The sequence below is a fragment of the Mobula hypostoma genome, chromosome 23, assembly GCF_963921235.1.
Source record: "Mobula hypostoma chromosome 23, sMobHyp1.1, whole genome shotgun sequence".
Lineage (NCBI taxonomy): Eukaryota > Metazoa > Chordata > Chondrichthyes > Myliobatiformes > Myliobatidae > Mobula > Mobula hypostoma.
The window spans coordinates 1046286-1058953 of NC_086119.1; the positions used below are offsets into that span (position 1 = coordinate 1046286).

General features: G+C 42.6%; 1 protein-coding gene across 15 annotated transcripts in view; it reads left to right on the forward strand.

Moving 5' to 3' along the window:
* The window catches only part of ncor1 (nuclear receptor corepressor 1), a 337051-nt gene that overhangs the window by 160751 nt on the left and 163632 nt on the right, over nucleotides 1–12668 (forward strand). For 14 of the 15 annotated variants that reach the window (XM_063031052.1, XM_063031066.1, XM_063031065.1 and 11 more), the window contains one exon: nucleotides 9296–9426. In XM_063031052.1, the coding sequence (XP_062887122.1) occupies nucleotides 9296–9426 (131 nt within the window). The remainder of the gene's footprint in view (nucleotides 1–9295; nucleotides 9427–12668) is intronic. The other variant, XM_063031059.1, reaches the window with a different exon arrangement.

Genomic DNA, 12668 nt, shown 5'->3' on the forward strand with positions numbered 1-12668 from the left:
CAACTCGACTTTTCCAGGATGAAGAGGCTCACATAAAATGTTGCATTCATTCCATCACTGACACTAGGACTTGCAGAGTGATTACTTACCGAATATACTGTAGTTACTTGCTGAGGTTACTCTGCCCACTTCCCAAACTGCAGTATCTAGAAAGATACCTGATGAACCTGTAGGTTCTCCGAAAGTGGCATACTTTTCTAGCTTAGACAGTTATTACTGTTTCCTCTTCATCGTTAGGTCCAAATCTCAGAAGTCCTTCCTTAGCCCAGTTCCAAAGAAAAGTCCACCGTGCTTCAAAAAGGTGGCTTGCTAAGATGGCTGAGGGCACTTGGAACTGGGAATTAAATGGTGACCAAATTATTGACACATGAATTCTGATTTTAAAATCTCACTTTGATCCTGGCCAATTAAACCACATAAGATATAAGATATAGGAGACTTAGGCCACTTGGCCCATCGAGTCTGCTCCACCACTTTATCATGGCTGATCCATTTTTCTTCTCAACCAACCCCAATCTGCTGCTGCCTTAAATGTATCTAAAGACTTGCCCTCCACAGCCGCCTGTGGCAACAAATGCCACAGATTCACCACTCTTTGGCTAAAGAAATTCCTCCTTGTCTCCATTTAAAAAAGACGTCCTTCTATTTTGAGGCTGTGTCCACTGGTCCTAGTCTTTCCCACCATAGAAAAATCCTCTCCACTCACTTTTATCAAGGCCTTTCACCATTCAACAGATTTCAATTAGGTCATCCCTCATTATTCTGAATTCCAGTGAATTCAGGCCCAGAGCCATCAAATATACTTCATATGACTAGCCATTCAATCCTGGAAGCATTTTCAGGAACCTCCTTTGAGCCCTCTCCAACAAAAACTAGAGGTAAGATAAGAGGATCAAACCCTGCTCACAATACTCCAAGGAATCCTCACCAGTGCCTTCTAATGCCTCAACATAACATCTTCTAGTCCTCTTGAAATAATTGCTAAGATTGCATTTGCCTTCCTCCCCACAAACTCAATCTGCAAATTAACATTTAGGGAATCCTGCACAATGACTCCGAAGTCCCTTTGCGTCTCAGATTTTAGTATTTTCTTTCCATTTAGATGGTCTGTTCTTTTATTTATTTTACCAAAGTGCATAACCATACACTTCCTGACACTGTATTCCATCTGCTGCTACTTTGCCCATTCTCCACATGTTTGAAGCAAAATAGCCAAAAATGATTAGAAGTACTTGGTAAGTTGGGCAGCAGCCATGCAATAAAAAGCATTTAATGTTTCTGTTTAAACATCTTTCTTCAGAACTGGGTAAAGTTACAGAAAAGCTATGGAGAAAGAACAAAGGGAAGAGAAAAGAAGGTGGAAAAGCTGGTAATGGGAAGCTGAATGTCAATCTGGAGGAGGTGTCAGGGACGTCTCAGATCGCATCCGCAAGATCTTAGCGAGGGAGAGCAGCCAGGCGTCTTGGTACATATCGGTACCAACGACATAGGAAGGAAAAGCAAAGAGGTCCTGAAAAGAGATGTTAGAGAGCTAGGTAGAAAGCTGAGAAGCAGGACCTCTTGGTTAGTAGCTTTTGTATTTCTGCCTGTGCCACACACCAGTGAGGATAGAAACAGGATGATATGGCAGATAAGTGCATGGCTGAGAAGCTGGTGCAGGGGCCAGGGCTTCGGGTTCTCGGATCATTGGGATCTTTTCTGGGGGAGGTATGACCTGCTCAAAGGTGACGGGTTGCACCTGAACCCGAGGGGGACCAATATTCTTTCGAGCAGGTTTGTCAGAGCTGTTGGGGTGGGTTTAAACTAATTTGGCAGGGGGTTGGGAACCGGAGTGATGGGACTCAGGATAGGATGGATGGTAAAAAAGTAAAGATAGCATGCAGTCAGACTGTCAGGAAGGGCAGGCAGGTGGTAGGATATAGTCGCAGCCAACAGGGTGAGTATCAGTACATTAGGGATGCCAAATCAAAAAGGGTAGCAAATACAGTGTCCAAGGTGTTGTATCTCAATGCACGGAGTACCTGAAATAAGGTGGATGATCTTGTTGCACTATTACAGATTGTCAGGTATGATGTTGTGGCCATCACTGAATCGTGGCTGAAGGACGGTTGTATTTGGGAACTAAATGTCAAGGTTACACAGCAGAGGAGGAGGCGTGGCTCTACTGGTGAAGAATGGCATCAAGTCAGTAGAAAGATGTGACATAGAATCGGAAGATGTGGAATCTTTGTGGGTAGAGTTAAGAAACTGCAAGGGTAAAAGGACCCTGATGGTAGTTATATACAGACCTCCCAACAGTGGCTAGGAGGTGAACCACAGTTTACAGCAGGAAATAGAAAAGGCATGTCAAAAGGGCAATGTTATGGTAGTCATGGGAGATTGTAACATGCAGGTCAATTGGGAAAGTTGGTAATGGATCTCAAGCAAGTGGGTTTGTTGAATGCCTAAGAGATGGCGTTTTAGAGCAGTTTGTCATTGAGCCTACTACGGGATCAGCCTTACTGGATTGGGTGTTATGTTATGAACTGGAGGCGATTAGGGAGCTTAGGTAAAAGAACCCTTAGGGACCAGTGATCACAACAGGATTGAGTTCAATTTGAAATTTGATAGGGAGAAAGTGAAGTCTGATGTAGTAGTATTTCAGCAGAGTGAGGGAAATTACAGTGGTATGAGAGAGGGCTTGGCCAAAGTAAATTGGAAGGAGCTGCTGGCCGGGCTGTCAACAGAGCAGCAATGGGATACATTTCTGGGGAAAATGAGGAAGGTGCAGGACATGTGTATTCCAAAAGTGAAGAAATACTCAAGTGGCAAAATAGCACAACTGTGGCTGACAAGGGAAGTCAGAGCTAACGTAAAAACAAAAAGAGAGGATAAACTACAAAGCAAAAAAAGTGGGAAGAGAGAGGATTGGGAAGTTTTTAAAAACCTACAGAGAGCAACTAAAAGAATCATTAGGAGGGAAAAGATGAAATATGAAAGTAAGCTACCAAATAATATCAAAGTGGATAGTAAAAGCATTTTCAAGTATATTAAAAAAGAGATGAGGGTGGATATAGGACTGCTGGAAAATGAGGCAGGAGAAATAATAATGAGGGACAAGAGGATGGCAGATGAACTAAATGAGTATTTTGCATCAGACAACAGCAGTGTGCCAGATGTGAAGGAAGAGAAATGGGTGCAGTTACTATTGCAAGGGAGAAGGTCCTCAAAAAGCTGAAAGACCTAAAGGTACATAAGTCACCTGAACCTGATGAACTGCACCCTAGGGTTTTGAAAGAGGTAGAGTTAAAGATTGTGGCGGCATTAGCAATTCAAAAATCATTGGACTGTGACATGGTGCCAGAGGACTGGAAAATTGCATGTCAGGAGGAAGGCACCAGAAGGGAAATTATAGACCAGTTAGCCTTACCTCAGTGGTTGGAAAGATGTTAGTCAATTGTTAATGATGAGTTGATGGAGTATTTGGTGACACGGGACAAGATAGGACAAAGTCAGCATGGTTTCTTTAAGGGAAAATGCTGTGTGACAAACCTGTTCAAATTCTTTGAGGAGATTACAAGTAGGATAGTTAAAGGGGATGCAGTGGATGTTGTATATTTGGACTTTTAGAAGGCCTTTGACAAGGTGCCATACGAGGCTGCTTACCAAGTTAAGAGCCTGTGGTATTACAGGAACGTTACTACATGGTTAGAGCATTGGCTGATTTGGAAGGAGGCAGCAAGTGAGAATAAAAGGATCCTTGTCTGGTTGGCTGCCAGTGACTAGTGGTATTGCACAGGGGTTGGTGTTGGGACCACTTTTTATGCTGTGTAAAAAGGATTTTATGCTGTATATAGATGATGAAATAGATGGTTTTGTTGCCAAGTTTGTAAATGATTTGAAGATTGGTGGAGTGGCTGGTAATGTTGAGGAAACAGGTAGGATGCAGAAGGACTTAGACAGATTAGAAGAATGGGCAAGAAAGTGGCAAATGAAATATAATGTTGGAAACTGCATGGTCGTGCACTTTGGTAGTAGAAATAAATGTGCAGACTATTATCTAAACAGGGAGAAAATCCAAATATTTGAGATGCAAAGGGACTGGGAGTCCTTGTGCAGAATACCCTAAAGTTTAACTTGCAGGTTGAGTCGGTGGTGAGGAAGGCAAATGCAGTGTTAGCATACTTTTCAAGAAGTATAGAATACAAGAGCAGGGATGTGATGCTGAGGCTTTATAAGGCATTGGTGAGGCCTCATCTTGAGTATTGTGTACAGTTTTGGGTTGCTCAACTTAGAAGAGATGTACTGGTATTGTAGAGGGTCCAGAGGAGTTCACAAGGATGATTCCAGGAATGAAAGGGTCATCATATGAGGAACGTTTGATGGCTCTGAGTTTGTACTCACTGGAATTTAGAAGAATGAAGGTGGGGAGGGGATCTCATTGAATCCTGTCGAATGTTGAAAGGCCTAGACAGAGTAGATGTGGAAAGGATATTTCCCATGGTGGGAGAGTCTAGGACAAGAGGGGACAACCTCAGGATAGACGGGTGCCCTTTCAACACAGAGATGCGGAGAATTTTCGTTAGGCAGAGGGTGGTGAATTTGTAGAATTTGTTGCCACGTGCAGCTTTCAGGTTGTTGGATGTATTTAAGGCAGAGATTGATAGGTTCTTGATTGGACATAGCATCAAAGGTTATGGGGAGAAGGCCAGGAACTGGGGTTGAGAAGGGGGGAAAAAAGGATCAGCCATGATTGAAATGGCCTAATTCTGCTCCTTTTTCTTATGGTTCTAATGAAAATTGAAACAGACAGCAAAATATAAAGAAATAAAAATCTACTGGAGAAACTCAGCAGGTCAAGCAGCATCTGAAGAGGGGGAGAAATTGTTGAAATTTCTGGTTGAACCCTCCCAAACGTTGGCAATTCTTTTCCTCCCTCAGATGCTACTCAACCCTCTAAGCTTTTTCAGCGGATTATTGCTTGAAATTCCAGCATCCGCACTCTCTTGTGCTTCCCATGCAATGAACGACATATAATGTTGTTCATTGGTTGGCATCTGAATCTCATTTGTGTTCCAGAGTTTCTTGTGCATTTGCTCCATTTGTAGGAACTGGTGCATTAAAGCAGCATGTTTACATGTGATCCCGTGGATCTCAGGATACAGTGACATTCCTGGTAAAGGGTTTTAATGACTGTTGCTTGGTACAAGCTATTACCAGTGCCTTTACAGAGAATAATCTCGCAACTGATCTGAAAGCACTAGATATGTACACGAGAAGCCTTTGTGGAAGAGAAATGGAAAGCTTTTTTTTTAATGAAGTTTTGTAGTGGATTTGAATTGGGGAAAAGGTTACGTTTATGCCATGTGTGGATAGGACAAAACAGATATACATTTCTCAAGGATATGACAAATAACTGCAAAAATATTAGAAATTGGAAAGAGTAGTTAAAGCTGTAACTACACTGTGAGTCCTTGACTTTTCGCCCATTGTTCATTCGCACTGACTTTGAAGGTAAGTTGCGTACAAACTATTGATGAAAATCAGAAGAATTGCAGATGTTGAAAATGTGAAATAAGGAAACAGAAAAAGTTGGAATTACTTCGTAGGTCAGACCATGTCTGGAAAGAGCAGTTCAGGATCAAGATTATTCAGCGGAACTGGAACTGAAAATAGTCTTGAACTTGAAATGTTTTATTTTCTTTCTGAAGATGCTACCTGACCTGAGTTATTGCAGTAATCTTAGTTTGTTATACAAAAAATTAATCTAACCCTTCAGTGCAAATTTTGTTGAATCTCTTGCATGCCTGCCACCAACTTTAAACCAGGTTTATAATTAGGGTGTATCATATGAGGGTGATTGATAAGTTTGTGGCCTAGGGTAGAAGGAGTCAATTCTAGAACACCAAGCACATTTATTTTTCCTACATTTACACACTTAGTCCAGCAGTCGTGGAGCATATGGATCCCTTCTTTGTAGAAGTCAGTGTCTTGGACCTCCAGAAAGTGGTCCACAGCAGGGGTGATTAGTAAGTTTGTGGCCTAAAGTAGAAGGAGATGAGGAGAAACTTCAAACTTTCTGCATTTTCACTCAGAGTTGAACTGCACATTCATGTAACAAGAGCTGTATAGCTCATCTCCTTCTACCTTAGGCTACTAACTTATCAATCACCCCTGCTGTGGACCACCTGGAGGTCCCAGACTCTCTCGTTACATGCATGTGCAGTTCAACTCTTTGAGTGATAATGCAGAAAGTTTGAAGTTAATAACTCAACTCCTTCTACCTAAGGCCACGAACTTATCAATCACCCCTGCTGTGGACCGCTTCTACAAAGAAGGGATCCATAAGCTCCACGACCACTGAAATAAGTGTGTACATGTAGGAGGGGACTACGTTGAAAAATAAATGTGCTAGGTTTTCTAAAATTGACTCCTTCTACCTTAGGCCACGAACTTGTCAATCACCCCTCGTATAATGTGCATGAATTAGGTTAGATTAGATTAGATTCAACTTTATTGTCATTGTGCAGAGTACAGATACAATGCCAATGAAATGCAGGTAGCATCTGACCAGAAATGCAAAGAATAGTGTTATTTACAAAACAACTGTGAATAAAAAGTAAGTGCTACAGCACACAAATATAAAAGTACTGAGACAGTCCAATATGGGTGCAATACTGCTTAGCGCTGTGATGTAAGGTTCAGCAGGGTCACAGCCTCAGGGAAGAAGCTCTTCCTGTGCCTGCTGGTGTGGGAGCGGAGGCTCCTGTAGCGCCTACCAGATGGGAGGAGAGTAAAAGGTCCATGGTTAGGGTGAGATGCGACCTTGATAATGCTTTTCGCCCTGCCCAGTCAGCGTTTATGGTAGATGTTCTCAATGGTGGGCAATTGGGTGCCGATAATCCGCTGGGCAGTTTTCACCACATGCTGGAGTGCTTTGTGGTCTGATATGGGACAATTGCCATACCACACTGAGATGCAGTTGGTGAGTATGCTCTCAATGGTACAGCGGTAAAAGTCCGTCCGTATCCTGGGACAGAGGTGAGCTTTCTTGATGCTCCGCAGGAAATAAACGAGCTGTTGCGCCTTTTTGATCAGGATGGAGAGTTCAGGGACCAGGTGAGATCCTCAGAAATGCGGACACCAAGGAATTTGAAGCTTGATACACGCTCCACTACAGCTCCGTTGATGTAGATGGGGGTGTGAGTGTGGCTCCTAGCATGCCTGAAGTCCACAATGATCTTGGTCTGGGTGTTAAGGGCCAGATTGTTGTCAGCACACCACGCGGCCAGGTGCTGGACCTCATCCCTGTAGGCCGTCTCGTCATCCCCTCTGATCAGGCCAACCACTGTGGTGTTGTCTGCGAACTTGATTATGGAGTTAGAATCATGTACATAGTCATAGGTGAAAAGGGAGGACAGAAGAGGGCTCAGCACACAACCTTGAGGCACGCTGGTGTTTAGGGTGAGAGTGGAGGAGGAGAAGTTGTCTAACTTACTGATTGGGGTCTGTTAGTCAGAAAGTCCAAGGTCCAATTGCAGAGGGATGAGCTGATACCAAGCTGGCGAAGTTTAGATAAACTAATTCATCCTGAAAAATTAATGCATTGCAGAACACTGATATATAGGACTGCAAATGCGTTAGTAATAAGTGTGCATTTTATTTAAAAGGAAAGGACACCAAGCATATGGAAACACCTCAAAGTAAAATTTATTATTAGAGTATATATATGTCACTACATACAACCCTGAGATTCTTTTTCTGTGGGCATATTTAGCAAATGTATAAAACAGTTACTGTGAACTATAAATATCATAAGCTGTTAACAGTAAACAAACTGCAAAAGCTGATAGAAATAAATAGTAATAAATATTGAGTATGAAATAACAAGATGAGAGCTCTTAAAAGTGTAGTTATGCCCCTTTTTTTGTTGAGGAGCCTGATGATTGAGAAGGTAGTAACTGTTCTTAAACCTGGTAGTGCTAGTCCTGAGGCACTTGTATCTTCTACCTGATGGCAGTAGCAAGAAAGAGTACGGCCTGGGTGGTGCGGATCTTTGATGATGGATGCTACTTTTCTACGGCAACATTTCGTGTTGACGTGCTAAGTGGTTGGGAAGGTTTTACCCATGATGTTCTGGGCCAAATCCACTAGCTTTTGTAGGATTTTCTGCTCAACAGCGTTGGTAGTCCCATATCAAGCCATAATGTAGCCGGTCAACACATTTTCCACCACACATCTATAGAAGTTTACCAGAGTTTTTGATTACGTGCCAAATCTCCGCAGACTCTTGAGGAAGTAGAGGCGCAGTAGTGCTTTCTTCGCAATAATACTTATATGATCGGTCCAGGACAGATCCTCTGAGATGGTGACACCCAGGAATTAAAGTTACTGGCCCTCTCTACCTCTGATCCTCCGATGATTACTGGCTCATGGACCTCTGGGTTCCCTCTCCTGAAGTCTACAATCAATTCCTTAGTCTTATTGACATTGAGTAAGAGGTTGTTATTATTATTATACCACTCAGCCAAGTTTTCATTCTCCCTCCCTGATTCATGCTGATTCATCACCCCTTTGATACAGCCCACAACAGTGGTATCATCCACAAACTTTGTATATGCTGTTGGAGCTGTACGTAGCTGCACATTCATAGGTGTAAAGCGAGTAGAGCAGGTCTAAGTACACATCCCCGTGGTGCTCCTGTGCTGATGGAGATTGTGGAGATGTTTTTGCGATTCCAAACTGCAAGTGAGGAAATTTTGTATCCTATTGCACGAAGGGGTATAGCCCAGGTCTTGGAGTTTACTGATCAGTTTTGAGGGGGATGGTGGTGTTAAGTGCTGAGCTGTAATCGATACGGAGCATCCTGATGTACGTACCTTCACTGTTCAGATGTTCCAGAGTTGTGTGAGGAGCCAATGAGATGGCCTCTGATGTAGACCAGCTGCTTCAGTAGGTGAATTTGAGTGACACTTCCTGATCTTTTGTTGTCTTGCTTGATGTATCGATTGTTGATGCTATCTTGTTTGCATGAGGTTAGTGTGGATGCCATGCCATTACTTTCTACAACTAAAGCCCTGAAAGCCATGTTCAGCCTGCTGAATTAACTAGCACAGAATTCTGGAGTGGGGATATTTTAGTTAGAATTAAAGAGGCAAAGGTTTACAAATATAAAATTTGCAATAAATGGTGTGGCTGCAATAAAAACTAGTAGGTATTGGAGTTGTATTCACATATATTTTAATTTGACAGTACAATTGAGAAAAGTTACATGCTTATTTCTTTGCTCATTAATAAAAGTTATCTTTTTTTGTAGCAACAGATTTCTCGTCCTTCACAAGAAGAAAAAGAAGCTGAAAAAGAAGAGGAGAAAGTTGAAAAATTAGAGAAAGAAGAGAAAGATGAGAAAAAGGAGGAAGAAAAAGATGAAAAGGAAGAGCCTCAAAGGTAGGAAAACTCTAGGGCACTGTATCGAATACTTTACAACCATGGTGTGTGTAGAAACTACTACTGACGGTAGTGAATGTCTGGAACTGTCTGCCTCTGAGTCTTATGGAGGTCTGATCAATAAGTATATTTAAGGTGGAGATGGGTAAACATTTGAAAGGTTGAGGAATTAAGGGTTCTGGGGAACAGTCAGGGAAACAGGGTTGATGCCAGTGTAGATTAGCTATGATATTGATAGATTTGGCAGATTTTCCGACTCTGCTCCTGTTTCCCTGAGTTGTGCCACTTCTATGACGTGCTTCTTACTGAGCACTTCTGTGTGAAGGCAGTAGATCAATGAGCAAGAAAGTGCTGGTTACTTTTGGTGATAACCAATGAATCATGTACAAAACAGCTTATCACACAAATAGGTAATTTTAATAACAATCAGTAAGGCTCCCAGCATGATTCCTTGAGTACACACATGTCACAAGCTTCCAATTATGATACCGCTCTCCACCATTGCCCTCTATCTCCTAGCTTTGCTAGCTTAGAATGCTACTTACCAAAATTAACTCATTAAGAGAATAATGCATTGAGAACAAGAAAAGACCAGCAAATAATATAAATGGGAATCCAAAGATACTCCTATATCATGTGACTATGAACAAGGTTGGAAGAAAAGGTGATGATGGAAATTCAGACATCTGTGTCCCATTGTGCCTAATTCTCCTACACCTCCATTTTACCTGAGTACAATTTCCCTGTAATAACCCTATGTAATCTCTTTAGTACAAGGAAACCTGCTTATCCTATAGGGTGGATTGCCATCGCAGAAATTGGTGTAGTTTTACTGCACTTTTCCTACTTCATATAGAGGTGACCCACATATTACACTTGTTCTGTTCACCAAAAATTCACAGGTCACCACCCAAAAATCCAAGACACAGAATAAAATTCATTTCCATGGAATTTATGACAAAATAAATAAAAACAAAGTTCATTCTTTTTCAACTCGCATTTTTTAGCCCAAAGTGCAGAAGATGTTATTTCATGTTACGAAAAATATCTCACAGTGCAGCTTCCCTCTGTAATGCAGGTGTTTGTTGTGGAGTCACAAGAAATGAGCCTTAAATCCTCCACAACTACATTGACCTTTTTGTCCATCAGGAATCCCATTTACCCAAATTAGGACTTCTTCCTTCTATGCTGGGGTTCCCAGCCTGGGATTCATAGACACCTCGGCTAATGGTAGGGGTCAATGGCATAAAAAAAGTTTGGGAACCCCTGGCCTTATTTAAGTGTCTGTTCAAATGACTTTCAAATGTAATTGCTTCTTTGATAGCTCATTCCAGGTATCAACCACTCTGGGTAATTTTGCCCTTTAGATTCTCTTACAAACTCTATCTCACCTTAAATCTGCCTACACACACACACACACACACAAAATGCTGGTGAACGCAGCAGGCCAGGCAGCATCTGTAGGAAGAGGTACAGTCGACGTTTCGGCCCGAGACCCTTCGTCAGGACTAACTGAAGGAAGAGCTAGTAAGAGATTTGAAAGGGGGAGGGGGAGGGGGAGATCCAAAATGATAGGAGAAGACAGGAGGGGGAGGGATGGAGCCAAGAGCTGGACAGGTGATTGGCAAAAGGAATATGAGAGGATCATGGGACAGGAGGCCCAGGGAGAAGGAAAGGGGGGGTGGACCCAGAGGATGGGGAAGGGGTATAGTCAGAGGGAGAAAAAGGAGAGAGAGAGAGAAAGAATGTGTGTATATAAATAAATAACGGATGGGGTACAAGGGGGAGGTGGGGCATTAGTGGAAGTTAGAGAAGTCAATGTTTGTATATAAATAAATATGATTCTGATATGTCTATCCATGGCCTCCTCTACTGTAAAGATGAAGCCACACTCAGATTGGACCCCCCCCCCCCCATCCCTCCCCACTGATCTCCCTCCTGGCACTTATCCTTGTAAGTGGAACAAGTGCTGCACATGCCCTTACACTTCCTCCCTTACCACCATTCAGGCCTCCAGACAGTCCTTCCAGGTGAGGCGACACTTCACCTGTGAGTTGGCTGGGGTGATATACTGCGTCCGGTGCTCCCGATGTGGCCTTCTATATATTGGCGAGACCCAATGCAGACTGGGAGATCGTTTTGCTGAATGCCTACGCTCTGTCCGCCAGAGAAAGCAGGATCTCCCAGTGGCCACATATTTTAATTCCACGTCCCATTCCCATTCTGACATGTCTATCCATGGCCTCCTCTACTGTAAAGATGAAGCCACACTCAGGTTGGAGGAACAACACCTTATATTCCGTCTGGGTAGCCTCCAACCTGATGGCATGAACATTGACTTCTCTAACTTCCACTAATGCCCCACCTCCTCCTCATACCCCATCCGTTATTTATTTATATACACACATTTTTTCTCTCTCTCTCTCCTTTTTCTCCCTCTGACTATACCCCTTCCCCATCCTCTGGGTCCCCCCCCCCCTTCCTTCTCCCTGGGCCTCCTGTCCCATGATCCTCTCATATTCCTTTTGCCAATCACCTGTCCAGCTCTTGGCTCCATCCCTCCCCCTCCTGTCTTCTCCTATCATTTTGGATCTCCCCCTCCCCCTTTCCCTTTCAAATCTCTTACTAACTCTTCCTTCAGTTAGTCCTGACGAAGGGTCTCGGCCTGAAACATCGACTGTACCTCTTCCTAGAGATGCTGCCTGGCCTGCTGCATTCACCAGCATTTTTTGTGTGTGTTCCTTGAATTTCCAGCATCTGCAGATTTCCTCATGTTTGCATTTTTAAATCTGCCTATTTGGTTTTGATATTCTGATTTGACTGTCCACCATATCTATCCCTCTTGGAATTTTATATACTTCTATCAGGTCATCTTTTGGCCTCCTTCATTCCAGGATAAACAGTATTTCTGCTATCTCAGGCTGCAATTAATATTAGCTAACATTTTCATTTTTGCAAGTGCAACCTAGGTTCTACATTCTCTTTTTATACTTTAATGCCCTTCCTTGCATTTCATCAGTCACAACTTCCCACACAGAAAACTGTGCTAACTTCTCCATAATGATCCCGATAAATATGCAACTTTAGAGACCTCACTTGAAGTATTCAATGCAGTTTTAGTCTCCATATTTAAGGAATGATGCACATTTATTACTGGGGTGAAGAGTTTGAAATTTGAAGAAAAATCTGGAGAGAGGTTGAGCAGGCTGAGATTATGCTCATTGGAGTTTAGAAGAGAAAAC